At 42.4% G+C, this 27,385-nt stretch overlaps 2 protein-coding genes across 2 annotated transcripts in view; one reads left to right on the top strand and one right to left on the bottom strand.

The window, feature by feature from the left end:
* Window positions 1-1,449: 1,449 nt before the first annotated feature.
* On the bottom strand, window positions 1,450-3,038 carry LOC126095110 (succinate dehydrogenase assembly factor 2, mitochondrial-like). The gene is made up of 3 exons (XM_049909818.1): window positions 2,857-3,038; window positions 2,630-2,781; window positions 1,450-2,441 (listed from the first exon to the last, which is right to left on the bottom strand). The coding sequence occupies exons 1-3, from the start codon at window positions 2,902-2,904 to the stop codon at window positions 2,168-2,170; spliced, it is 474 nt and encodes a 157-aa protein (XP_049765775.1). The 5' UTR covers window positions 2,905-3,038; the 3' UTR covers window positions 1,450-2,167.
* A 72-nt stretch (window positions 3,039-3,110) lies between these two features.
* LOC126095108 (pyruvate dehydrogenase protein X component, mitochondrial-like) overlaps window positions 3,111-27,385 on the top strand; it is a 122,027-nt gene continuing 97,752 nt past the window's right edge. Inside the window, exons 1-2 of the mRNA XM_049909817.1 lie at window positions 3,111-3,406; window positions 3,571-3,752. Of these exons, the coding sequence (XP_049765774.1) occupies window positions 3,280-3,406; window positions 3,571-3,752 (309 nt within the window). The 5' untranslated portion in view covers window positions 3,111-3,279. The remainder of the gene's footprint in view (window positions 3,407-3,570; window positions 3,753-27,385) is intronic.

Genomic DNA, 27,385 nt, shown 5'->3' with positions numbered 1-27,385 from the left:
AATCATGCAGTAGCACTCTTAACCATTACATCAAATGGGCAATGCCAACAAGACTTGTCAAGAAATACTAGGGCGGACAAAAAGTATCTCACTAAGGACAACTGGAAATGGAATACAAAGAATTACCATGTTGTTAGTTTCTGCAGGAGGAGGAAAGCTGCCCCATCCCCCACATTATTCTGAAACCCAAAACAGATCAAAGAAAATTTCCCTAAACAATTAGTGGTCCATAGCCTAGATGACAGAATTATCGATGGACTGGCTGGCTATCTTTTGGAATCACTGACTTGGTAGATTGCTTAGTATGAGAGCTATGCTAGTGTTGGATGTCTTTGAAGGTCACTTCACAAATTGAATAAAGAATAAAGTTGCTGCACTGTCGACATAGCTAAATGATTTAAGCCTATATTGAACTTCTGAAGGTGACAGATTAATGTGCTGAAACCAGCGAAGTGAAATTATAATTTTTGTGCAGCCGACATCTGATTTTTATTATGGTGAAAAGAATATGCTGTGAATAAAATGTATAACAGGATGACATAGTAAACAAACTATTTGAAGACTATCTCCAAAAATGTTGCTCTGATTAGCATCTAGAAAGGGATTATGCACTCATCCCATATGGCAAGATTCTAAAGGCATCAGGAATCCTTGTTAGTGAATGGATTTGCTCTTCATGTCACATATTACCCGATTCCATCATAAAAAGGTTCAAAGAATTGTTGTATGTCCAGCACCCTGGATAGTAGTGAGCACAACATACTTAAAGAGGAGAGTGATTAAAATACTGACAGTGATGAAATAAATACTGGTAGTGAAATACAGTGACACCAGCAAAAACTGTGATTAGAAGACTGTTATTTATCTACAGTACAACATAAAATATGTGATTAAGAGTCGGTAGATTGTAAACAGTTTCTGGTAAATGAGTAAAATGACAAATTTTTCTCACTGAGCATCTGTCTTTTTTTTCTCCCCTCAACATTAAAAATACAGTTTATATTTGGATGTGGTCTGTATTTAGACCAATACAGTATTATGACAGTGTCTTCACTTTATACATATCAGAATACAATAAAAGACATACACGAGCATGCAACAAGAGGAAAGGATAACTTATGCAAGACAGTGTCCACCAGACTAACAATGCCTACCCCACGTAAAAAAGCAATATGTTGTCTAGTAAGCTGGTAATAGGTCGTCTAATAAGCTAGCAACACAATTAACAAAATAAAGGGAATTAAATCTTTAAAAACTGTTAAATGTATACACAATATGAATGAATATTTATGATGCAATTTAATTTCAGATAATGCAATAACAGAACATATTTAATATGTATCAATCTTATGCGATGCTCTTTTTTGTTGCAAATTGGTTGTATATTTATGTAAATAAGCCCTGATATAATGTCAAGTGTTAAATGCAGTCAGAGATGTCAGCTTATAAAATTATCTGGCACACAATACTCTCTGCTGGAAACTGACAGCTGAAGTTCACAAGCAAAGAATGAGTAATAAATAATGTGTTTGCTACACAACAAGCAATAAATTTCCTTCTACAGACGAGCACATGTGTAGGATACCAGCAAGAAATGTGGACAACCTGCAATCTTAGGACTGTATCTGCTTAACATTTTGAAAGCAATGAAGACTTAATTTTTTGTGGCTATAATTTATTATCAATTATGGACATTGAATAACAACAAATATACATATTTACACAGTACATGTGTTTGCACCAGTGAAGCTCTGAGAGTACAGTGAAAGTTATCTACATTTTATATTATAAACAAACAATATGAAAGCACCAAACATTCACATTACACTTGTCTTGATAAATAAGTTAGTATTTCATAACTGAATACAGTGTTTTGTTCACTAAATTAGTGTGACCTCTCTAATTAAATAATTAACAAGTATTAATCAAAATCATGCAATTTAAATGGCAGTAAAACTAGGCTTCCAGAGACAAAAAGTGCTTATCCAGGAGCTGTTGTTAATAAACTGTCTGTGTATGAGAGAGAGGGAGGGACGGCAAGAGAGAGAGGTATTTCGGCTGCTAGGACTGACAACTGTTGTACATTAAAGCAAACAATGAATACTGAACAGGCCTCACTTATGTGAAGATAGGTAGTTTAAAATAAATTTAAAAAAAAATGTGTTAATTAGTCAAGGTCAGGCTGGCGAATCCGGAGTTGTCTCTCCTTGTTTTGTACATGCTCTTTCAGCAGCTTCATAGCATCATTTTCGAACTCTGCAGGAGTTGGCTTAACACCAGTAACCCAGTAATATAAGTCCCAGTCATTTGATGGTAAATTGATAAGACGATCGTACTGCTGTAGCAATTCTGGTGTCATTTTTGAGAGATGTTTCGCTGCAAAAGTACTCAGCAGAAGTCCATTCTCCAGCATACCACGCTTCCGTGATTGGTACAGCAGCCTACATACAGAAAAGCATGTTTTATCGTTATAATTGTTATCTGGAATTCAGTATTTTGTTAATATTTACTAATATGCAGTCTGTATTTTAATACATAAATCACTGAAGGAAGTTATCGTCAATCACTAATCACAGGGAGGCAAATAGGGGCTATTTGCAGCGTCTATTTTAAATGACGGTAATATTACCTCGCCCTTTTCAAGTCAGTTGGTTCGTCCACCCTTTCCTTATATGGGGGTATCTGTGGTTCAGTAATATTTTCTGGCGGAAAGAGTTCTTGACTGCTGAACTTGACTGACATAAGAGAGACAGGCCGCGTTAACCAAGGACAGGCCGTCGCCTGTAAAAACAAGTATTGTACAATATTCCAGAAAATACCGCAGTAATATTACAAGCATTTTCATATAAAACGCACCAGAATACCCCGACACGGTGCAGATCGGCTGAGTAACACTGGAAACATTATAACACTTCGCTCTCCACAATATTCGCAACACAATCTGATCAGCGTTTCTCCGTCAGCTGTTTGATGTGTGCTTGTTTTATTTAGTGCTTATTATAACCACGGTGTTCAAACATTTTCGCAGGCTGTGAAAGACAATTGAAACCTAACAGCCAATACCAACACCGGTAGAAAAAAATCTTACATTTGGCGAGTACCGATCGTATTGTTTTTTATGGCGCTAACAATGTGTTTATTGTTGATAGTTGAATTCCACTTCGCGTGACAGGAAGAAAATTGCGTCGGCTGCAAAATCAACAAATGTGCACTGATTTATTTTATCTTGAACACCAGAACTGGAATGAAGGTCGAATTACGGTCGTCAGGAAGTAAATAATGGCTGCAGCTGTGAGGATTCGCGTTGCCCAGTTGGTTCAAAAGCACGCTTTTTCACTATTGACACAACCTAGGTGCTTGGCAGCTACTCAGAAACTATGTTTCCACAATTCTTACTTGCTATGTGGTATGTAAATTAATTCTATTTCTTTTTACCGGTTCAGTGTTTCAAAACAACGTGAATCTGTGTTGCAGTAATTAAATCGGCGTTAACGGGAGATTTTAGTTTATATACGAAATATTTTCACGACGTGACCGCGCAGTTGTAATTCAGGGCTGGTTATGTTTCAGTTGCTGGGCAAGAAATCAAGATGCCTTCACTTTCCCCTACCATGTCAGAAGGGACAATTGTGAAATGGTTGAAGAAGGAAGGAGATGTTGTTCAGCCAGGTGACGTTCTCTGTGACATACAGACTGACAAAGCTGTTGTCTCATTTGAAACTGAAGAAGAGGGCGTCCTTGCAAAAATCCTGGTATGTAAAATATGCAGCTGAATGGTTACTGCCAGACGTAGTGTAAAGTGAAAGGCCAACATTAATTATTACTGTCTACATTGGCACATGACAAGTATTATAATTGCAGACAACTCCCATAGGGAACTGTTAAAGCTCGCAAACACATGTGTATGAGAACTTTTGTACTCTTGTGGAAACAGGACAACTTTGACAGTATTTAGCTTTTATTAACTGTTAGTTGGCAAAGGCCTCATTTTGAACATCACCTTCATCTGCTGTACTGTTTTATAGTCTCCACTGACTATATGCTCGAAGCTAAGCAGTTTCGTTGCTAATATGTTAATATTTTAATTTATAGAAACTTAATAGACGTACTGAGTTGCAGGTACCAAAAATAGCCCTCATATATCACAAAGAAAGTGTCAGCGGATCCAGCTTGGTACCAACTTTAAAGCAAATCAGTGCAGTGATCAATTAATGAAGAACCTGAATTAGTAGTTTCCAGTTATACTGTTCTCATCTCAAACGTGCTCTTGTGTTGAGTAATATTAACTTTGTAAGAGATTATGACCTGTTTCGGTTGTTTTGGAATTGCCAATTAGGGTTTAGGAAAAATTATCATATGTGCTGCTGTTATTGAGCTACGTAAATAATTCATAATAAATTGAACTTGAGTAAAACTGCAAACAGCTGCTAATTGATAATTTATTCGTGATTGGTTTCGGTTTGTTAAAGCATCATCATCAGGTGGTTAGCAGTGTCACATAGATTGGCACATGGAAATACCCCCAATGATCGTAGTCCCAGAATCCAACCTCACGATGAGGGGAAGTAGTCAACTAACGATAACCAGCAGTGCATTGGGTTGAATAGTGCAGGGGATGAGGCACAATAACAAACTATTCAGAACTGAGAATGAACATCAGATAATTGGGGATCACATTTAGAGTCAAGAGGAATATTCGATAAGAGCTAATGGCTTTGGCCAGTGACCTAATGATAATGGCTGCAGGCATGTCACCATCTGCAGTGTATACTCACATTTTTGTTGTTAGTTGGTTAAGTGAATGAATGTTAAAGAAAAAAAAATCTATTTGTCGTGACACTTGGTTAGGTTGCAAGGTGACAGTTTGGTTGCTAGTTGACGAAGCCAATGAATGTGGTACTAAAAAATCCTGGTTGTGGTGACAGTCTTATCTGTAGCTGAACCCATCTGAAAAAAGTGTCAAGAACATTGTTTACAACATTTATCACATGTTTCCTACGTCAGTGGTCAGAGCAGACGACTTGTATTGAACATTCTGGTAGATCACCACATTTGTAATGGCAAACCCTGTAGTTGGTTTTTGTGAGGCTAAAGCATTGGAGGCATTCAAGTATAGGCTATACCAACCCAACACTCATACCCCATTGGTCAGGATGTTTAGTATGTTGTTCATAGCACTCCCACATACCACTGAACAAAAGTTTGTGACTACATAAATTTTTTCTGCAGTCGACCTTTTTCGATCATCATTAACAAAGCTTTGTAAATGCAAAGTTCTTTTTTTTTTTTAATTTATCAAAGGCTTTTGACACTGTGTGCCACAATACTCTGCTGCTCAAACTAAAAACTGTAGTTTCTATGCCTGCTGTTGAAATTATCAAATCACACTTGTTTAATTGAACTCAAACCATTTACTGTACTTCAACAACCAGTATCCTAGTTTCTAATCTGTTAAGTACACTTTTACTCAGAGGTCAATCTTGGTACTACATCTGTTTATACACTCCTGGAAATGGAAAAAAGAACACATTGACACCGGTGTGTCAGACCCACCATACTTGCTCCGGACACTGCGAGAGGGCTGTACAAGCAATGATCACACGCACGGCACAGCGGACACACCAGGAACCGCGGTGTTGGCCGTCGAATGGCGCTAGCTGCGCAGCATTTGTGCACCGCCGCCGTCAGTGTCAGTCAGTTTGCCGTGGCATACGGAGCTCCATCGCAGTCTTTAACACTGGTAGCATGCCGCGACAGCGTGGACGTGAACCGTATGTGCAGTTGACGGACTTTGAGAGAGGGCGTATAGTGGGCATGCGGGAGGCCGGGTGGATGTACCGCCGAATTGCTCAACACGTGGGGCGTGAGGTCTCCACAGTACATCGATGTTGTCGCCAGTGGTCGGCGGAAGGTGCACGTGCCCGTCGACCTGGGACCGGACCGCAGCGACGCACGGATGCACGCCAAGACCGTAGGATCCTACGCAGTGCCGTAGGGGACCACACCGCCACTTCCCAGCAAATTAGGGACACTGTTGCTCCTGGGGTATCGGCGAGGACCATTCGCAACCGTCTCCATGAAGCTGGGCTACGGTACCGCACACCGCTAGGCCGTCTTCCGCTCACGCCCCAACATCGTGCAGCCCGCCTCCAGTGGTGTCGCGACAGGCGTGAATGGAGGGACGAATGGAGACGTGTCATCTTCAGCGATGAGAGTCGCTTCTGCCTTGGTGCCAATGATGGTCGTATGCGTGTTTGGCGCCGTGCAGGTGAGCTCTACAATCAGGACTGCATACGACCGAGGCACACAGGGCCAACACCCGGCATCATGGTGTGGGGAGCGATCTCCTACACTGGCCGTACACCACTGGTGATCGTCGAGGGGACACTGAATAGTGCACGGTACATCCAAACCGTCATCGAACCCATCGTTCTACCATTCCTAGACCGGCAAGGCAACTTGCTGTTCCAACAGGACAATGCACGTCCGCATGTATCCCGTGCCACCCAACGTGCTCTAGAAGGTGTAAGTCAACTACCCTGGCCAGCAAGATCTCCGGATCTGTCCCCCATTGAGCATGTTTGGGACTGGATGAAGCGTCGTCTCACGCGGTCTGCACGTCCAGCACGAACGCTGGTCCAACTGAGGCGCCAGGTGGAAATGGCATGGCAAGCCGTTCCACAGGACTACATCCAGCATCTCTACGATCGTCTCCATGGGAGAATAGCAGCCTGCATTGCTGCGAAAGGTGGATATACACTGTACTAGTGCCTTCTGTTGCCTGTGTCTATGTGCCTGTGGTTCTGTCTGTGTGATCATGTGATGTATCTGACCCCAGGAATGTGTCAATAAAGTTTCCCCTTCCTGGGACAATGATTTCACGGTGTTCTTATTTCAATTTCCAGGAGTGTATTATGCAGGGTATTAAATAATATGTGGAAAATATCTGAGGAATGGATAGAGGACGTGTATTTTTTCTTTTCAAATGTCCTCTGATGGTTAAATGAAATGCTGAAAAGGTCCACCATCAGCTCTTAACACAAACCTCTAAATGCTGCATCAGGGGTTATCTAATGGTTCTCATATTCCAGATGTCTGCTGTATATGCTGAAATCCTTTAACCCATTGGCAAAGAATGTCAGCATTTGTAGTATGTCTTGAATACACTACACCCTTTAAATGCCCCAAAATAAAAATCCAGTGCACTGGTATCAGGAAGACCACAGGACAAATATTGCTGCTTGATGACCTATCGGTTTTTTTGGGAAACACTTACGTAAAAATTTTCTTGCTTGGCGAGCAAAATGAGGTGGTCCCCCATCGTGCATGAACCACATGTTCTGACATAAGTCTAGTGGAACGTCTTCCAGTGAAGCATGTCAGTGTCCCATTAAAAATTTGCTGTATGATACTCCAGATGCTATTCCATGGCAAACAAAAGGTCTAATTAAACTGTCTCCAATTATGCCAGCCAATGTATTACTGCGAAACTCTTGTTGATGTCTTATTTCCAAAACTGCAAAAGATTTGTCACCTGTCCATACATGAGAGTTGTGAAAATGCTGCACTACATCCTTGATAAACTCTGCGTCATCAGTGAATAGTGTGTTAGACAGAAAGTGTTGGTCCTGAGCACACACCCTCAATAACCAAGTAGCCTACAAAAAGCTTTTCTGAATAGAAAATCTGTTTTACTAAGACGTGGCACTCTCTGAAGATAGCATGGATGAAGGAGTTGCTCTCTGAACACTTTCCTCACTGTCATGTGAATCACATACTCAGTTTTCGATATTTCTGTGGTGCTTCTGCCTTATTGTCCTCAATATGATGAAGTACTCGATCTTCAAATCAGATGTTCTAACACTGTTTGGTCTTCCACAATGTAATGACCTTTACTGTAAAGAGCCTTTCTCCACAAGACATACATACAGTGTTTGAAAGTTTTTATTGTTTGGTAAATGTCTGTTGTCCGCTGCTCGTGGTCTCGCGGTAGCGTTCTCGCTTCCCAAGCACGGGGTCCCGGGTTCGATTCCCGGCGGGGTCAGGGATTTTCGCTTGAGATGACTGGGTTTTGTTGTGTTGTCTTCATCATCATCATTCATCCCCATTACGGTCGGAGGAAGGCAATGGCAAACCACCTACACTAGGACCTTGCCTCGTAAGGCAGTGCGGGTCTCCTGCATCACTCCCCTACATTCTGTAAAGAAGCATGGGACTTCATTTCCATTTCAAATGTCTGTTAGGAAATTTTTCAGCATATCAATGTCTGGTCTCAGATGCACTACCAGTCTATATGTCTGGTGTATTGCCAGTCCATACGTCGAGAGCATGTTTACCATGTGTTGATTAGAATACATTTTAGACATAGGTGTATGATAACGCACAAGACCAGTAAGAGTATGACTGAGCAGGCATCATGCCTGTGACTGGAAACCAGGCACAACACATTGCACTCCAGCTGAGGTCACTAAAGCACACTTGTTCGGTGGCACCTCTCTTGAAAATAGCTGATTCACTTCCTCATGGTGAAAGAATGTACATTACACACTAAACATTAGCTCAGTAAGTACTGTACAGTAAGCTTTCACTACTGATTGTGTTCTCAATACTAAAAGCATTTATTTATTTACTAGTACCAGCAATTAAGATAACCATTAGAGGACTTTGACTTAACACTTCCCAAAACAAATAGCATTTGAAAAGAAAAAATCTCTGTAGAACCAAGCTGGAAATTTGAAAACAAAAAGAAACAAATCAACATGTAACAACATAAAAGTGTCTGTAACTAAGGAAATAAAAAGAATTGGCCATTTTTTTGCTTCTTTTTAAGTCCTCTAGCAATTCCCCAGGGGCATCCTGCGTATTAGTTAACACCTTGTATATGAATTACTTGCTAAGCAAAATGGAAGGATTAGATTGCTACTGACCACATAGAGGAACAGTTGAGTCACAAACAGGCACAGTGAAAAAGCCTGGTAAAATTTTTAAGCTTTCAGACTTAAATCTTTCTTCCAAAGTAGAAAACATACACACGTTTAGGCATGCACAACTCGCATGTGCATGGCCACTGTCTGTGGGTGCCGGAGCCTGATTGCAAGTATGTCTGATGTGAGCAGCCTTCTGTTGGGGCGGGTGCTGGGGTAAGGAGGAGGTGTGGGTAGGGAGGGGGAGGTATAGCTGAGTATGGGTGGGGGGCAGATGCTGTGCTGCCTATGGAAGCATGCAGATATGTAATAGGAACAAGACGGGTGCAGTGTCAGAAGGCTGTGCTAAGGGAAGGGAGGAGTGATGGGGAGGGGGAAAGGAAGAAGGGAGGGGAGAGTAGTAAAGAAAGAGAAAAGACTAGTCAGTGCATTGGTGGAACAGAAGGCCTGTGTAGTGCTGGAGCTGCAGTGGTATAGGTAGGTGGAGGACAGGGACAAGCAAAGGTTGAAGTCAGGGTGGTTACGGGACTGAAGGGTGTGTTGTAGGGAGCGTGTCCACTTGCACAGTTAAGAAGAGCTAGTAGGGAGAATCCAGATGGCATACACTGTGATGCAGTCATTAAAGTGAAGCACATGATCTTTGCATGGAATGTTCAGCAACTGGGTGATCCAGCTGTCTCCTGGCCACAGTGTGGCCATGGCCATTCATGTGGGTCGACAGCTTATTATTTGTCATGTCTGTGTAGAAAGGAGCATGATGGTTGCAACCTAATTTTTACATCACATGACTGCTTTCAAAGGTGGCTCCACCTTTAGGGGGGGGGGGGGGGGAGGGGGTTGTAAGTGATAACTGTGACAGGAGTGGAGTAGGTTGGTTGGTTGGGGGTTGTTTGGGGGAAGAGACCAAACTGCGAGGTCATCGGTCTCATCGGATTAGGGAAGGACGGGGAAGGAAGTCGGCCGTGCCCTTTCAAAGGAACCATCCCGGCATTTGCCTGGAGCAATTTAGGGAAATCACGGAAAACCTAAATCAGGATGGCCGGACGCGGGATTGAACCATCGTCCTCCCGAGTGCGAGTCCAGTGTGCTATCCACTGCGTCACCTCGCTCGGTTCGCGGAGTAGGTAGTAGTGGAAGTATATATGGGACAGGTCTTGCATCTAGGTGTATTGTAGGGATATAAGCTATGAGGCAAGGAGTTGGGAGCAGGGCTGGAGTAGAATAGGGTGAGGATGTTGTGTAGTTTTGGTGGGCAGCAGAATACCACTTTGGAATGGGTGGGAAGGATAATCCTCATTTGAAGGCATGATGAGAGGTAGTTGAAACACTGTCGGAGAATGTAATCGGTTGCTTCAGTCCTCGATAGTAATGGAGTCATGAGAGGAGTGTTCCTTTGTGGCCAGAGAGTTGCCAACCAACTCCCACATACCAACTGTCCGGCCATAAAGGAACTTTCCTCGCATGACTCATTACTATTCAGGACTGGAACAACTGAACCCCATTCTGCACCAGGATTTTGACTACCTCTTGTCATGTCCTAAAATGAGGAACATCCTCCTCACTATCCACTCCTCCCCTCCCACAGTGGTATTCTGCTGCCCCCAAACCTACCCAGTATACTTGTCCATCCCCATTCTACCCTGCTCCCAACCTTTCACCTCATGGCTCATGTCCCTGCAATAGACCTAGATGCAAGATCTGTTCCATATTTCCTCCCACTACCATCTATTTCAGTCCGGTCCCAGGCGCCCCCCTACACCATAAGAGGCAGGCCACATGTGAAAGAAGCCATGTAATTTATAAACTATAAATTAAGCTGCAACCACTGTCCCACTTTTTACATGGCTATGAAAACTAACAGGCTGTCTGTCCTCAGAAATGCCTACCTCCAAACTGTGGCCAAGAGAGCTACCTAGTTGCTGAACATGCTCTCCAACATGATGTGCTTCATTTTAATGATTGTTTCATAGCCTGCACCATCTGTATTCTAGCTACCAACACCCGGGTTTCCGAACTGAGCAGGCAGGAACACTCTCTACAACACACACTATATTTTATGGACTATAAGATGCATTTTTTTCTTCAAAAAGTTGCCTCCAAAATGCAGCTTTACTTATACTCAGAATTAATGTAAAAATGGCCAGTGTTTGATATAAAATTCCCAGTAGTCTTAAAAAGACCATATATTCGATGCGGCGAGAAACCTGCCTTGGTTGTTGGCAACATTGGATTCAACTTGCAGCAGCAGTGCACCCATGCGTTGAACATGAGTTGCGGGATTCACAAGCTTGCTAACACTGTCTCCCTCCTGCCCCGCCATCCAAATCTAGAACAATGTCTAGCCTGTGATGCATCATTGCAGTCCACGGTGCCATTGTATTGAATTGAAAGTGATTTGTGATATTGGTAACAGTATAAAATTTTTGTTAGTAGCTAGTTTGATAATGGATGGAAATACAAGGTATTCATAGGATACAGGCTATATTTCAAAAGTAATAGCATATGCAGAAGAATATGGAAACATAGCAGCTGAGCAACATTTCGGCCGCCCCCCTACAGAAAAAGCCATTTGGGATTGGTCAGCTAGTAAAGAAAAACGGAAAAAAAATGAGGAAGACTAAATGTGCAAATAGAGAGCTGAATGCAAAATGGTCAAAACTAGAAGGTGATGTACGTATTGAAATGGATCGAAGGACACCGTCAAAATGGCAGTGGAATTAATACAGAAATAATTCAAATACATGCTCATAAGCTAGTGTTACAGTGGAACTTAACAGACTTTAAGGGTGGAAATGGTTGGCCTATAGGTTTATGAAGTGAAGTGTCACAGACTTAGCAGGCGAACCAGATTCAAAATACCTTAGAAAATGCCACAAGAGTATGAAGAGAGAGTATTATTTTTTCATCATTTTATTATTCAAAACTGAGAGAAAACCACTGTGGAACTAAGCCAAATAGCGAATATGGATGAAACTTCTCTGACATTTGACATGCCAAGTAACAGAACTATTGCCATGAAAGGTGTTAAAACTGTAACTATAAAAACAAGCGGACATGAAAAAATGCACAACTTCCTTTCGTATTGTGCTGATGGTACTAAACTTAATCCAAATGATAATTTTCAAGTGCAAAACAATGCCAAAACCTTCTGAAATACTGCCAGGTGTTGTTATTCATGTACATAACAAGGGTTGGGTGGACAAGGCTGGTATGAAATTATGGATTAACAGTGTGTGGAAAAGAAGGAAAGGTGCTTTATTGAAGGAGAGTTCTCTTCTTGTGCTATATGAGTTTAGCAATGATTTGAAAAATAATGTCAAAGAGAAATTGGTACAGGGAAATACAGAGCTTGCTGTTATTCTGGTAGGACTTACTTTACAGTTGCAACCTCTTGATGTCTTGATAAATAAACCATTTAAAGTGTATGAGAAAGGAATGGAACAAGCGGATGATGGATGAAACCCAACATGAATTCTCACCGCAGGGAGCTTGAAAATGACCTACTATCAAACAAGTGTGTTGGATAAAATGTTGGTCTAGAGTGAGGCAAGGCATTGTTGTTATATATTTCAAGAAGTGCAGCATAAGTTAGTGGAGATCATTTTATCTATGAAGAGGATGATGGTGACAACAAAGAGGAAGGAGGAGGAGAAGAAATTTTAGATGACAATTTTCAGGTATCTTAAAGGTCAGTTTGGTTTTATGAACTAAGATGTTTTTCAATCTGGCTTTGCAGTCTAATAATAAAAATGGTAGAAATGCTATTTTTTAAAAAAACTCCTTAAAAATTTAGATGCATCTTATAATGTGTAGTGTCTTATAGTCCATAAAATACGGTACTTTGTTCCCGTAACCCCCATAGCTTCAACCTTCGCTAGTCCCTGTCCTCTATGTACTTATCCCTCCTTGTCCTCTGTGTACTCATCCCCTTCCCTGCTTCCACACCAGTACCACTCCGGCCTTCATCCCACCAGTACACCTACTATTCTTTTCCCCTTCTCTACTTTTCTCCTCTCCCTTCCCCTCCAAACCCCACACCTGACCCCACACAACGTCCCCACACTGCACCTAGCAGCCGTATCCTGTCCCCACCATCTCTCTGCATGCTCCTACAGGCAACACAGCATCTTCCCCCACCACTGCCGTGCTATCCTACTCGCTCCCCACTCCTGCTAGCTCCATACCCCCACCACATACCCAGGCTGCTGTCTTTATACTAAAATTGTATACATCTTGACACTTATATCCATTAGATTATTTTATAAATTACCATATTCAGTCCCCCCCATGAACCATGGACCTTGCCGTTGGTGGGGAGGCTTGCGTGCCTCAGCGATACAGATAGCCGTACCGTAGGTACAACCACAACGGAGGGGTATCTGTTGAGAGGCCAGACAAACGTGTGGTTCCTGAAGAGGGGCAGCAGCCTTTTCAGTAGTTGCAACGGCAACAGTCTGGATGATTGACTGATCTGGCCTTGTAACAATAACCGAAACGGCCTTGCTGTGCTGGTACTGCGAACGGCTGAAAGCAAGGAAAGGGAAACTACGGCCGCAATTTTTCCCGAGAGCATGCAGCTTTACTGTATGATTAAATGATGATGGCGTCCTCTTGGATAAAATATTCCGTAGGTAAAATAGTCCCCCTTTCGGATCTCCGGGCGGGGACTACTCAAGAGGATGTCGTTATCAGGAGAAAGAAAACTGGCGTTCTACGGATCGGAGCGTGGAATGTCAGATCCCTTAATCGGGCAGGTAGGTTAGAAAATTTAAAAAGGGAAATGGATAGGTTAAAGTTAGATATAGTGGGAATTAGTGAAGTTCAGTGGCAGGAGGAACAAGACTTCTGGTCAGGTGACTACAGGGTTATAAACACAAAGTCAAATAGGGGTAATGCAGGAGTAGGTTTAATAATGAATAGGAAGATAGAAATGCGGGTAAGCTACTACAAACAGCATAGTGAACGCATTATTGTGGCCAAGATAGATACGAAGCCCACACCTACTACAGTAGTACATGTTTATATGCCAACTAGCTCTGCAGATGACGAAGAAATTGAAGAAATGTATGATGAAATAAAAGAAATTATTCAGATAGTGAAGGGAGATGAAAATTTAATAGTGATGGGTGACTGGAATTCGAGTGTAGGGAAAGGGAGAGAAGGAAACATAGTAGGTGAATATGGATTGGGGCTAAGAAATGAAAGAGGAAGCCGCCTGGTAGAATTTTGCACAGAGCACAACTTAATCATAGCTAACACTTGGTTTAAGAATCATGATAGAAGGTTGTATACATGGAAGAACCCTGGAGATACTAAAAGATATCAGATAGATTATATAATGGTAAGACAGAGATTTAGGAACCAGGTTTTAAATTGTAAGACATTTCCAGGGGCAGATGTGGACTCTGACCTCAATCTATTGGTTATGACCTGTAGATTAAAACTGAAGAAACTGCAAAAAGGTGGGAATTTAAGGAGATGGGACCTGGATAAACTGAAGGAACCAGAGGCTGTACAGAGTTTCAGGGAGAGCATAAGGGAACAATTGACAGGAACGGGGGAAAGAAATACAGTAGAAGAAGAATGGGTAGCTTTGAGGGATGAAGTAGTGAAGGCAGCAGAGGATCAAGTAGGTAAAAAGACGAGGGCTAGTAGAAATCCTTGGGTAACAGAAGAAATATTGAATTTAATTGATGAAAGGAGAAAATATAAAAATGCAGTAAATGAAGCAGGCAAAAAGGAATACAACGTCTCAAAAATTAGATAGACAGGAAGTGCAAAATGGCTAAGCAGGGATGGCTAGAGGACAAATGTAAGGATGTAGAGGCTTATCTCACTAGGGGTAAGATAGATACTGCCTACAGGAAAATTAAAGAGACCTTTGGAGATAAGAGAACCACTTGTATGAACATCAAGAGCCCAGATGGAAACCCAGTTCTAAGCAAAGAAGGGAAAGCAGAAAGGTGGAAGGAGTATATAGAGGGTCTATACAAGGGTGATGTACTTGAGGACAATATTATGGAAATGGAAGAGGATGTAGATGAAGATGAAATGGGAGATACGATACTGCGTGAAGAGTTTGACAGAGCACTGAAAGACCTGAGTCGAAACAAGGCCCCCGGAGTAGACAACATTCCATTGGAACTACTGACGGCCTTGGGAGAGCCAGTCCTGACAAAACTCTACCACCTGGTGAGCAAGATGTATGAAACAGGCAAAATACCCTCAGACTTCAAGAAGAATATAATAATTCCAATCCCAAAGAAAGCAGGTGTTGACAGATGTGAAAATTACCGAACAATCAGTTTAATAAGTTACGGATGCAAAATGCTAACGCGAATTCTTTACAGACAAATGGAAAAACTGGTAGAAGCTGACCTCGGGGATGATCAGTTTGGATTCCGTAGAAATACTGGAACACGTGAGGCAATACTGACCTTACGACTTATCTTAGAAGAAAGATTAAGGAAGGGCAAACCTACATTTCTAGCATTTGTAGACTTAGAGAAAGCTTTTGACAATGTTGACTGGAATACTCTCTTTCAAATTCTAAAGGTGGCAGGGATAAAATACAGGGAGCAAAAGGCTATTTACAATTTGTACAGAAACCAGATGGCAGTTATAAGAGTCGAGGGACATGAAAGGGAAGCAGTGGTTGGGAAGGGAGTGAGACAGGGTTGTAGCCTATCCCCGATGTTATTCAATCTGTATATTGAGCAAGCAGTAAAGGAAACAAAAGAAAAATTTGGAGTAGGTATTAAAATCCAGGGAGAAGTAATAAAAACTTTGAGGTTCGCCGATGACATTGTAATTCTATCAGAGACAGCAAAGGACTTGGAAGAGCAGTTGAACGGAATGGATGGTGTCTTGAAGGGAGGATATAAGATGAACATCAACAAAAGCAAAACGAGGATAATGGAATGTAGTCGAATTAAGTCGGGTGATGTTGAGGGTATTAGATTAGGAAATGAGACACTTAAAGTAGTAAAGGAGTTTTGCTATTTGGGGAGCAAAATAACTGATGATGGTCGAAGTACAGAGGATATAAAATGTAGACTGGCAATGGCAAGGAAAGCGTTTCTGAAGAAGAGAAATTTGTTAACATCGAGTATAGATTTAAGTGTCAGGAAGTCATTTCTGAAAGTATTTGTATTGAGTGTTGCCATGTATGGAAGTAAAACATGTACGGTAAATAGTTTGGACAAGAAGAGAATAGAAGCTTTCGAAATGTGGTGCTACAGAAGAATGCTGAAGATTAGATGGGTAGACCAAATAACTAATGAGGAAGTATTGAATAGGATTGGGGAGAAGAGAAGTTTGTGGCACAACTTGTCCAGAAGAAGGGATCGGTTGGTAGGACATGTTCTGAGGCATCAAGGGATCACCAATTTAGTATTGGAGGGCAGCGTGGAGGGTAAAAATCGTAGGGGGAGACCAAGAGATGAATACACTAAGCAGATTCAGAAGGATGTAGGTTGCAGTAGGTACTGGGAGATGAAGAAGCTTGCACAGGATAGAATAGCACGGAGAGCTGCATCAAACTAGTCTCAGGACTGAAGACCACAACAACAACAACCATATTCAGTTAAGAACTGGAGAAGTTTAAAAAAGTTATAAGTAATTTATTAATTCAAAATAGTTTTTGTACCCTGGAAGAATTCTTTGAACATAATTTTTAATTATAGTTTAATTATATATGTACTGTATTTATTATCTACTTTGTATATGTGTTGCTTATGCAAAATTTACACTCTTGTGAATGTTTTGGTTTTGGGCAACAAAATCAGTCCAATTCAAATCTAAAATATTATTTTAACATTAATGATATGAATATAATAGAGGGAAACATTCCACGTGGGAAAAATGTATCTAAAAAGAAAGAGGGATTGGAATGACTCCTTACCCTCTCCCTTAAAACCCAAATCCTTTCGTCTTTCCCTCTCCTTTCCTCTTTCCTGACGAGGCAACCGTTGGTTGCGAAAGCTAGAATTTTGTGTGTATGTTTGTGTTTGTTTGTGTGTCTATCGACCTGCCAGCGCTTTTGTTTGGTAAGTCTCATCATCTATCTTCTTAGATATATTATTTTAACAGTAAGATATTTATTTTGGAGTAGTGACCATAACAGAAAATCTAATTACAGAGTTTTCTTTGTGCTCTTGTGGCTAAATTCTCCATGAAAACTTGTTATTGTGTAAGCAGTTTGCATCTCGTGAAGAAGCCACTAACCTGAGACAGAGTAGCACTTTCAAATATCTGGTGAAAATGGAGATAAATGATGTGTCTTCCTTACTTCCCTTTTTAAACCTTGATTTGACCACCCTCAGTTTTAAGCAGTCATCAGTGAGGTACAGAAAGTTCTGGCAGAATATAAACAATTTTGGAGTAAAGGCAACACCTCACAAGGTAGTGGAAACATTGAATCACCGACAGGCACACAGGGAAGACTGAAAACATTGCTAACTTTTGGATGAATTCTTTGTCGAGCTAGAGGGGATGTGCACGCGTACGCGTACACACACACACACACACACACACACACACACACACACACATGCGCACGCACGTGTGCTAACACACACACACACACACACACACACACACACACACACACACACACACACACACGTACACTGACGCATTTGGCTAGTACAGTGTGGTGATGTGCAGTCTCGGGAGGAGTGGTTGAGGGGAGAAAAGAGGCAAGGAGCGGCGTGGTATGTTGGGAAGAGTGGCTGATTGCTCAGAGGGAGACAGCAGGTGAGCGAGATAGGAACATGGGAAAGGGGGGGGGGGCAGTAGGTGCACAGGGTAGAAATGTGGCACACAGGCATTGGAACTGGTGAGTTTGTGGTACACAGTGACATAGGTTAAGGGATTGGTGCGGGATGGCAGGACAGATGAAAGGGGAGACTTTGGGGAAGAGGATGTGCATGCAGGGGATGTGTGTGTGGGCGTATGCTCATGGGCGCCTGCCTGTGCCTGTGTGTGTGTGTGTGTGTGTGTGTGTGTGTGTGTGTGTGTGTTTTTTTTTTTTCTTTTTTTTTTTCCATTGCGTTACCATCATGTTTAATACTTAATGGTTCTGTGTTTTACATTGTTTGTCAGTTAGTTCCCAAGATGCTTTATGTTTTTAGAGTACTTTATTACTTTGATTCTCAGCTGTTCATAGTTGTTGTTGTGATGGTGGTTGTTTTTGTTATTATCGCCCAAAGACAGATTTTATGCAGTTGTCCGTGCTAGACTGTGTTGTGCAACGCTTTTCACCCCTGCATGCTTACTGCAATCCTACTTTAACTTCCTTACTGTGTTCAAGCTTTGGTCTCCCTCTACAATGTTTACCCCCAAACTTCCCTCCATTACCAAATTAACTGTTCCCTGCTATCTCTGGATGTATCTTATCAATGTATACCTTCTTCTAGTCTTACAGTAGGTATGGCCTGTGAGATATTGTTTTGAGTATGACACAGCAAATGTTAAATTGTGCAACAAATTGTAGTATTCAATTTGTGTATGTTTTGTATTTATAAAAACCATGAACCATGGGCCTTGCCATTGGTGGGGAGGCTTGCATACCTCAGCGATACAGATAGCTGTACCATAGGCGCAACCACAGCGGAGGGGTATCTGTTGAGAGGCCAGACAAACATGTGGTTCTTGAAGAGGGGCAGCAGCCTTTTCAGTAGTTGCAGGGGCAACAGTCTGGGTGATTGACTGACCTGGCCTTGTAACACTAACCAAAACGGCCTTGCTGTGCTGGTACTGCGAACGGCTGAAAGCAAGGGGAAACTACAGCCGTAATTTTTCCCGAGGGCATGCAGCTTTACTGTATGATTAAATGATGATGGCGTCCTCTTGGGTAAAATATTCCGGAGGTAAAATAGTCTCCCATTCAGATCTCCGGGCGGGGACTACTCAAGAGGATGTTGTTATCAGGAGAAAGAAAACTGGCATTCTACGGATCGGAGCGTGGAATGTCAGATCCCTTAATCGGGCAGGAAGGTTAGAAAATTTAAAAAGGGAAATGGATAGGTTAAAGCTAGATATAGTGGGAATTAGTGAAGTTCGGTGGCAGGAGGAACAAGACTTTTGGTCAGGTGAATACAGGGTTATAAATACAAAACCAAATAGGGGTAATGCAGGAGTAGGTTTAATAATGAATAAAAAAATAAAAGTGCAGGTAAGCTACTACAAACAGCATAGTGAACGCATTATTGTGGCCAAGATAGACACGAAGCCCATGCCTACTACAGTAGTACAAGTTTATATGTCAACTGGCTCTGCAGATGATGATGAAATTGATGAAATGTATGATGAGATAAAAGAAATTATTCAGGTAGTGAAGGGAGACAAAAATTTAATAGTCATGGGTGACTGGAATTCAATAGTAGGAAAAGGGAGAGAAGGAAACATAGTAGGTGAATATGGATTGGGGCTAAGAAATGCAAGAGGAAGCCACCTGGTAGAATTTTACACAGAGCATAACTTAATCATAGCTAACACTTGGTTCAAGAATCATGAAAGGAGGTTGTAGACATGGAAGAACCCTGGAGATACTAGAAGGGTTCAGATAGATTATATAATGGTAAGACAGAGATTTAGGAACAAGATTTGAAATTGTATGACATTTCCAGGGGCAGATGTGGACTCTGACCACAATCTATTGGTTATGAACTGTAGATTAAAACTGAAGAAACTGCAAAAAAGGTGGGAATTCAAGGAGATGTGACCTGGATAAACTGAAAGAACCTGAGGTTGTACAGAGTTTCAGGGAGAGCATAAAGGAACAATTGACAAGAATGGGAGAAAGAAATACAGTAGAAGAAGAATGGATAGCTTTGAGGGATGAAGTGGTGAAGGCAGCAGAGGATCAAGTAGGTAAAAAGAAGAGGGCTAGTAGAAATCTTTGGCTGACAGAAGAAATACTGAATTTAATTGATGAAAGGAGAAAATATAAAAATGCAGTAAATGAAGCAGGCAAAAAGGAATACAACGTCTCAAAAATTAGATCGACAGGAAGTGCAAAATGGCTAAGCAGGGATGGCTAGAGGACAAATGTAAGGAATGTAGAGGCTTATCTCACTAGGGGTAAGATAGATACTGCCTACAGGAAAATTAGAGAGACCTTTGGAGAAAAGATAACCACTTGTATGAATATCAACAGCTCAGATGGAAACCCAGTTCTAAGCAAAGAAGGGAAAGCAGAAAGGTGGAAGGAGTATATAGAGGGACTATACAAGGGCGATGTTCTTGAGGACAATATTATGGAAATGGAAGAGGATGTAGATGAAGATGAAATGGGAGATATAATACTACGTGAAGAGTTTGACAGAGCACTGAAAGACCTAAGTCGAAACAAGGCCCCAGGAGTAGACAACATTCCATTAGAACTACTTACAGCCTTGGGAGAGCCAGTCCTGACAAAACTCTACCATCTGGTGAGCAAAATGTATGAGACAGGCGAAATACCCTCAAGACTTCAAGAAGAATATAATAATTCCAATCCCAAAGAAAGCAGGCGTTGACAGATGTGAAAATTACCAAACTGTCAGTTTAATAAGTCACGGCTGCAAAATATTAATGCGAATTCTTTACAGACGAATGGAAAAACTGGTAGAAGCAGACCTCGGGGAAGATCAGTTTGGATTCCGTAGAAATATGGGAACACGTGAGGCAATACTGACCCTACGACCTATCTTAGGAGCTAGATTAAGGAAAGGCAAACCTACGTCTCTAGCATTTGTAGACTTGGAGAAAGCTTTTGACAATATTGGCTGGAATAATCTCTTTCAAATTCTGAAGATGGCAGGGGTAAAATACAGGGAGCGAAAGGCTATTTACAATTTGTACAGAAACCAGATGGCAGTTATGAGAGTCAAGGGGCACGAAAGGGAAGCAGTGGTTGGGAAGGGAGTGAGACTGGGTTGTAGCCTCTCCCTGATGTTATTCAATCTGTATATTGAGCAAGCAGTAAAGGAAACAAAAGAAAAATTTGCAGTAGGTATTAAAATCCATGGAGAAGAAATAAAAACTTTAAGGTTCGCCGATGACATTGTAATTCTGTCAGAGACAGCAAAGGACTTGGAAGAGCAGTTGAACGGAATGGACAGTGTCTTGAAGGGAGGATATAAGATGAACATCAACAAAAGCAAAACGAGGATAATGGAATGTAGTCGAATTAAGTCGGGTGATGCTGAGGGAATTAGATTAGGAAATGAGACGCTTAAAGAAGTAAAGGAGTTTTGTTATTTGGGTAGCAAAGTAACTGATGATGGTTGAAGTAGAGAAGATATAAAATGTAGACTTGGAATGGCAAGGAAAGCGTTTCTGAAGAAGAGAAATTTGTTAACATCGAGTATAGATTTAAGTGTCAGGAAGTCGTTTCTGAAAGTATTTGTATGGAGTGTAGCCATGTATGGAAGTGAAATATGGACGATAAATAGTTTGGACAAGAAGAGAATAGAAGCCTTTGAAATGTGGTGCTACAGAAGAATGCTGAAGATTAGATGGGTAGATCACGTAACTAATGAGGAAGTATTGAATAGGATTGGGGAGAAGAGGAGTTTGTGGCACAACTTGGCAAGAAGAAGGGACTGGTTGGTAGGACATGTTCTGAGGCATCAAGGGATCACCAATTTAGTATTGGAAGGCAGCGTGGAGGATAAAAATCGTAGAGCGAGACCAAGAGATGAATACACAAACAGATTCAGAAGGAAGTAGGCTGCAGTACATATTGGGAGATGAAGAAGCTTGCAGAGGATAGAGTAGCATGGAGAGCTGCATCAAACCAGTCTCAGGACTGAAGACCACAACAACAACAACAACTTTCAACCTCCAGTCATGCAGTTGGTATAATAACTGGTTTTTACTCCGTATATGTCATCAACATATGGTCTCAACGCATTACATAATAACTTGTCAAAATAGAATTGAACATCCCAGGAGTCACTCACAATAATAATAATAATAATAATAATAATAATAAAATTCCTTTGGTGTGAAGAACCTACACTTTTTATAGCTTTTTACTTAATAGAACACTGCTTTTGGTTTCTTCCACTTTTCTACTTTATTTTACAACCATGTATTGAGTATTAATCTCACTCAAATCTCTCACTTTGCTTTTGCTAACCTTCACATTCAGCAAAAACCTGGTACTTGGAATCAATATTTATGTTATAACGTCAAGTTGAACACACATATTTCAGAGACGACACAATACATGTAAGTCACAGATCAAGTAGACAAAGTAAGACATGTGTACACGGTAACAGTCAAATCAGTACTGAGTTCAAGCCTAGCGGCCGCTGGCTGGCTGGCCGCTTAGGTGGTGCGGCTGCTGCATCGCTGGCAGACAGCGCCTTATGTAGAGGACGCACGTAACTGCGCGGCGGCACTTTGAAAGATCGGCGAGTCACAAAACTTTTCCCTCTTTGAATTTTTTGCACTGGTCTTGATGGAGGTGGCCTGTAGATTGCTAACGTCCATAGGTGTTGTTTGACTGGCCGTAAAATCTCGAGGAGGAGGCTTTCCGTATGGACGGAAGTGTCCCCGATGATAACGGGTCGAGATGACAGGAGACATAGGGGTCAAATCTGCTGGGGCCCCGTGCACCAATCTGCCCGTTGCGGCAAGTCCGGTTGTTATAACAGGAGACATGGGCGATGTGTCGGCGGACCATTATCAGTACCAAGAGTAGAGGGAAGGTCTTCCAAAGAGAAAATGCGAGCTAGAGCATGTGTGGTTGCCGCAGTGGTAGGCGACGTGCAACGGACAATGAAAGGAAAGTTAGAGTTGGTGTCAATTACGAGTAGCCAATAAGTACCTAAAAAAGGTCCCGCGAAGTCAGCATGAATACGCCCCCAGGGCTTCTCAGGCGAAGGCCACGGTTACAAAGATGAATTTGGGGCGGCGGCCTGTGATGCACAAGGGCCGCAGGCAGCGACCATATGTGCGATTTCAGAGTCGATGCTAGGCCAGTACACAAGACGGTGCGCCAGAGATTTTGTGCAAGAGACACCCCAGTGCCCTTGGTGAAGGAGGCACAAGACCGACGCACGCAAAGACGCAGGTACCACAACCAGCGGAGAAGGATTGTCGTTGGAAAGGAGGATAACACCATCCCTAGCTGTGAGGTGGTAGCGCAAAGCGTAGTAGTTCCGCAATGGAAGTCTTAGCGGACAGACGATCTGGGCAACCCTTCTGAATACAGCTTAAAACCCGGGAGAGGGTAGGGTCAGAACCCGTAGCAGCCGCCAGCCGGTCCCCGGTGGTGGGGAACCCGTCCACAACCCGCTGCTCGGCGACATCCAGGTGGAAACACAAAAGTTCGTCCCTATCGAATGCCAGATCAGGACCCATGGGAAGGCGAGACAGTGCATCAGCATTCGCATGTTGAGCTGATGGCCGGAAATGAATCTCATAATTGAAACAAGACAAGTAAAGAGCCCAACGCTGGAGGCGGTGTGCAGCCTTGTCGGAAAGCGACGTTGATGGAGGGAGCAAGGAAACAAGTGGTTTGTGGTCCGTAACAAGATGAAATTTGGATCCATAAATAAAAACACCAAACTTATGAACAGCATAAATAATGGCCAAAGCTTCTTTTTCAATTTGAGAATATTTTCGTTGGGCATCCGTGAGCGTTTTGGAGGCATAAGCAATGGGTTGTTCAGAACAGTGAGAAAAACAGTGCGCAAGGACTGCACCAACCCCGTATTGAGAGGTGTCTGTGGCAAGAACAAGATGTTGGCCAGGTCGATAAGTAGCCAGGCATGGTGCCTGTTTCAGCATAGTCTTCAATTTCTGGAAAGCTGCATCGCATGGCGCGGACCAGTGAAAGGGCACGTTTTTGTGCAACAGGCGATGCAGCGGCTGAGCCACCGAAGCCGCCAACGGTAAAAACCTGTGATAGTATGCTATTTTCCCCAAGAAGGCCTGCAGTTCCTTAACAGATGTAGGGCGAGGAAGGGCATCGATCGCAGTGACAGTTTGCTGAAGCAGACGAATACCATCCCGAGAGAGTTGAAACCCCAAGTATGTGGTAGATGCCTGAAAAAATTTTGATTTCTGAAGGTTACACTTAAGACTGCCAGTCTGTAAGACATGAAAAAGTGTGCGGAGATTCTGAAGATGTTCTTCACTGGTGTAGCCATTGACAACAATGTCCTCCATGTAATTGATACACCCAGAGACAGGGAGCAATAATTGTTCCAAGAATTGCTGAAAGAGAGCAGGGGCGCTGGCAACCCCGAATGGCAATCGTTGGTATTGATAGAGGCCGAAAGGCGTGTTAAGGATCAGGAACTGCCAGGAAGCAGCGTCGAGAGGAAGTTGATGATAAGCTTCTGACAGGTCAATTTTAGAAAAATACTGGCCTCCAGCAAGTTTAGTGAACAATTCTTCAGGTCGGGGCATAGGGTAAGTGTCGATGAGGCATTGAACATTTACAGTGGCTTTGAAATCGCCACAGAGACAAATATCACCATTGAGCTTAACAACGACAACGACAGGAGAGGACCACTCACTGGAAGTGACAGGAAGCAAGATCCATGAAGCAGTGAGACAATCCAGCTCCCGTTTGACCCGATCACAAAGGGCCACAGGAATGGGCCGAGCCCAAAAGAACTTAGGCTAAGCAGTAGGTTTGAGCATGATATGAGCTTCAAATTCGTTTGCACGGCCTAACCCAGGAGAAAAAAGGGACAAAAATGTCGTCAACAAGGAATCCAAGTGACCGTAAGGAATAGCATCAGAGACAATATTGACAGTCATCTATGGAGAACCCAAAAACGCGAAAGGCTTCGAAACCAAAAAGATTCTACACGTTACTATGGTCGACCACAAATATGGGAACAGTGCGAACGACAGATTTGTAAGATACCTCAGCATCAAATTGTTCCAAGAGAGAAATCTTCTGTTTATTGTACGTCCGTAATTGCCTAGTGACAGGTGGTTGGGTTGGAGAACACAACTGAAGATACGTCTGAGAATTGATGATAGTGACTGCAGAACCAGTATCCACCTGCATGCGAACATCCTGACCAAGTATTTGGACAGTGAGGAATAACTTCCATGAAAGGGAAGAAGTACAATTGACAGACAACACAGAAACAGAATCAGCGTCACGGTCATGAACATCATGTATGTGGTTGGATTTGCAAACGGAGGACACATGACCCTTCATTTTACAATTGTGACACACGGCCCAACGTTGGGGACAATCCTCTTGTGAATGTTTCGTAAAACACCGCGGACATGAAGGAAGTTGCCAGGGGTTTTGCTGCAGTTTCTTAGAGGGTTGTTTACAGTTAGGCCGAGGCTGCGCATGGGAGCGTACTGCGGCCACGTCGGCCAGTGGGGACATGCCGCACGTGTCGTCAACAGTGCACAGAGGTTGTATTTCCCCGACGTCACCCCACGCCTCTATTTGCACTCCAGCGGTGCGAGAAATTTCAAAAGACTCCACGATGGATAGGGCTTCATCTAGAGTTGGATTTGCCAACTGAAGGGCACGTTGCCTAACTTCTTTGTCGGGTGCCGACCGGATAATAGCATCCCGTACCATGGAATCGGCGTAGGATTCTTTGTGAACGTCAGTAGCAAATTGACACTTTTGACTGAGGCCGTGAAGTTCAGCAGCCCAAGCACGATAGGATTGATTCGGTTGTTTTTGACAATGATAAAAGGCAACACGAGAGGCTACCACATGCGTTTGCTTTTGAAAATAGACGGACAGAAGTGAGCACATTTCAGCAAAGGACAAAGACGCAGGATCTTTCAAAGGAACCAATTGTGCCAATAACCGATACATTTGAGGTGAAATCCATGAAAGGAACAGAGACTTACATGTTTGTTCGTCTGCGACATGAAATTCCAAGAAGTGCTGTCAAAGACGTTTTTCGTAATCAGACCAGTCTTCCGCCGTCTCGTCGTAAGGAGGAAAAGGAGGTATAGACAACGACGAGAGACGCCCCGCATTGGATGCCGCGACGAAATCACGAATCGCATTTGTGAGAAGCGTTTGCTGTTCGATGAGACCTTGCAATAGTTGCTCTAAAGTAGCCATCGAAATCTGTGAGTCAATGATGGAAAAGAAAAATCCCATCCTCGTCGCCAATTGTTGTAACGTCAAGTTGAACACATATATTTCAGAGACGACACAATACATGTAAGTCACAGATCAAGTAGACAAAGTAAGACATGTGTACACAGTAACAGTCAAATCAGCACTGAGTCCAAGTCTAGCTGCCACTGGCTGGCTGGCCGCTTAGGTGGCGCGGCTGCTGCATCGTTGGCAGACAGCGCCTTATGTAGAGGACGCGCGTAACTGTGCGGCAGCACTTTGAAAGATCGGCAAGTCACAACAATTTGTCTACATGTATATAATATATACTTCTTCTTTATAAAGTGTTTGCAAACACTTTCAACTCCACTTAATCATTTGCTCACTAAAGACATACACGATACAGAAGTGCATACCCTGAGCCCTCTTCAATGACTGGCAACTTTTATTGCAAAAAGACATGACATGACGTTCTGTATCAACAGTGGTTTATTACACTATTCAAGCCCTCTTAGGAATTACATCTTCCATCAGAGGCTGTGCAGGCCTGGTCAGTGTACAATGGCCATTAGATGCACCCTGCCACTTGCTCTTCATTATACTTGGGCATTAGTCATACACTGTGCTGGGAGACTGAAAGTAATGAATAGGCCAGTATCATCTTTTTAATGTATAACTAAATAGATCAGAGATAACAGCTGATCTTATTCATTTATGAAGTCGATGCCAAGGCTTGCACCCATAAAACGGTCACTTTGTGTCCATAAAACAGAATGCCTAGTCTGCGTGGGAACTCATTTCATTTGCTGTTACACTCTTTCACCTGGTAAACAATTCCCACTTCTCCTCTGCTAGCTTATTTTTAGGTGTTTCTGTTAAGAGCTATTAAAGTTCATTCTGGGTGATATAGTTTTTAATTTTTGACATAGCACTGGCTAGTGCCACTGCTGTTTTAAAGTGAGTGATTTGTAAAGCTGTTGTGGTTCATTTATTATAATTATATTTATAATTAAATAAAACTATAGATGTTGAGGACAATGATTCAGATCCCCGTCCAGCAATCCAGATTGTGGTTTCTGTGATTTTCCTCAATGCTCCAGGAAAATGCCGGGACGGTTTCTTTGGCAAAGGGCACAGCTGTTTCTTTTCCCATCCTTCAGTAATCCGAGCTTGTTCTCAGTCTCTAATGACTGCGCTGTTTATGGGGTGTTAAACTTAAATCTTCCTTCCTTACAGGGAAATACAGAAGAAAGAAATCTTGTCAGCTTTTGGATGAATCCTTTTTTAAGGTAGAGTTCACGTTCACATACATATGCATGTGGACATGCAACACACACACACACACACACACACACACACACACACACACACACACACACACACACACACACACAGAGAGAGA

The sequence above is a fragment of the Schistocerca cancellata genome, chromosome 8, assembly GCF_023864275.1.
Source record: "Schistocerca cancellata isolate TAMUIC-IGC-003103 chromosome 8, iqSchCanc2.1, whole genome shotgun sequence".
Lineage (NCBI taxonomy): Eukaryota > Metazoa > Arthropoda > Insecta > Orthoptera > Acrididae > Schistocerca > Schistocerca cancellata.
The sequence above is the reverse complement of the archived record's forward strand: the minus strand, read 5'-3'. Positions and strand labels throughout refer to the sequence as shown.

Coding starts and splice junctions, on each gene's coding strand:
- LOC126095110 (XM_049909818.1), bottom strand. CDS start 2,904: ATGTTTCCAGTGTTACTCAGCCGATCTGCACCGTGTCGGGGTATTCTG. Junction 2,782..2,856: donor CACCGTGTCGGGGTATTCTG/GTGCGTTTTATA, acceptor TTGTTTTTACAG/GCGACGGCCTGTCCTTGGTT. Junction 2,442..2,629: donor ACTGACTTGAAAAGGGCGAG/GTAATATTACCG, acceptor TTCTGTATGTAG/GCTGCTGTACCAATCACGGA.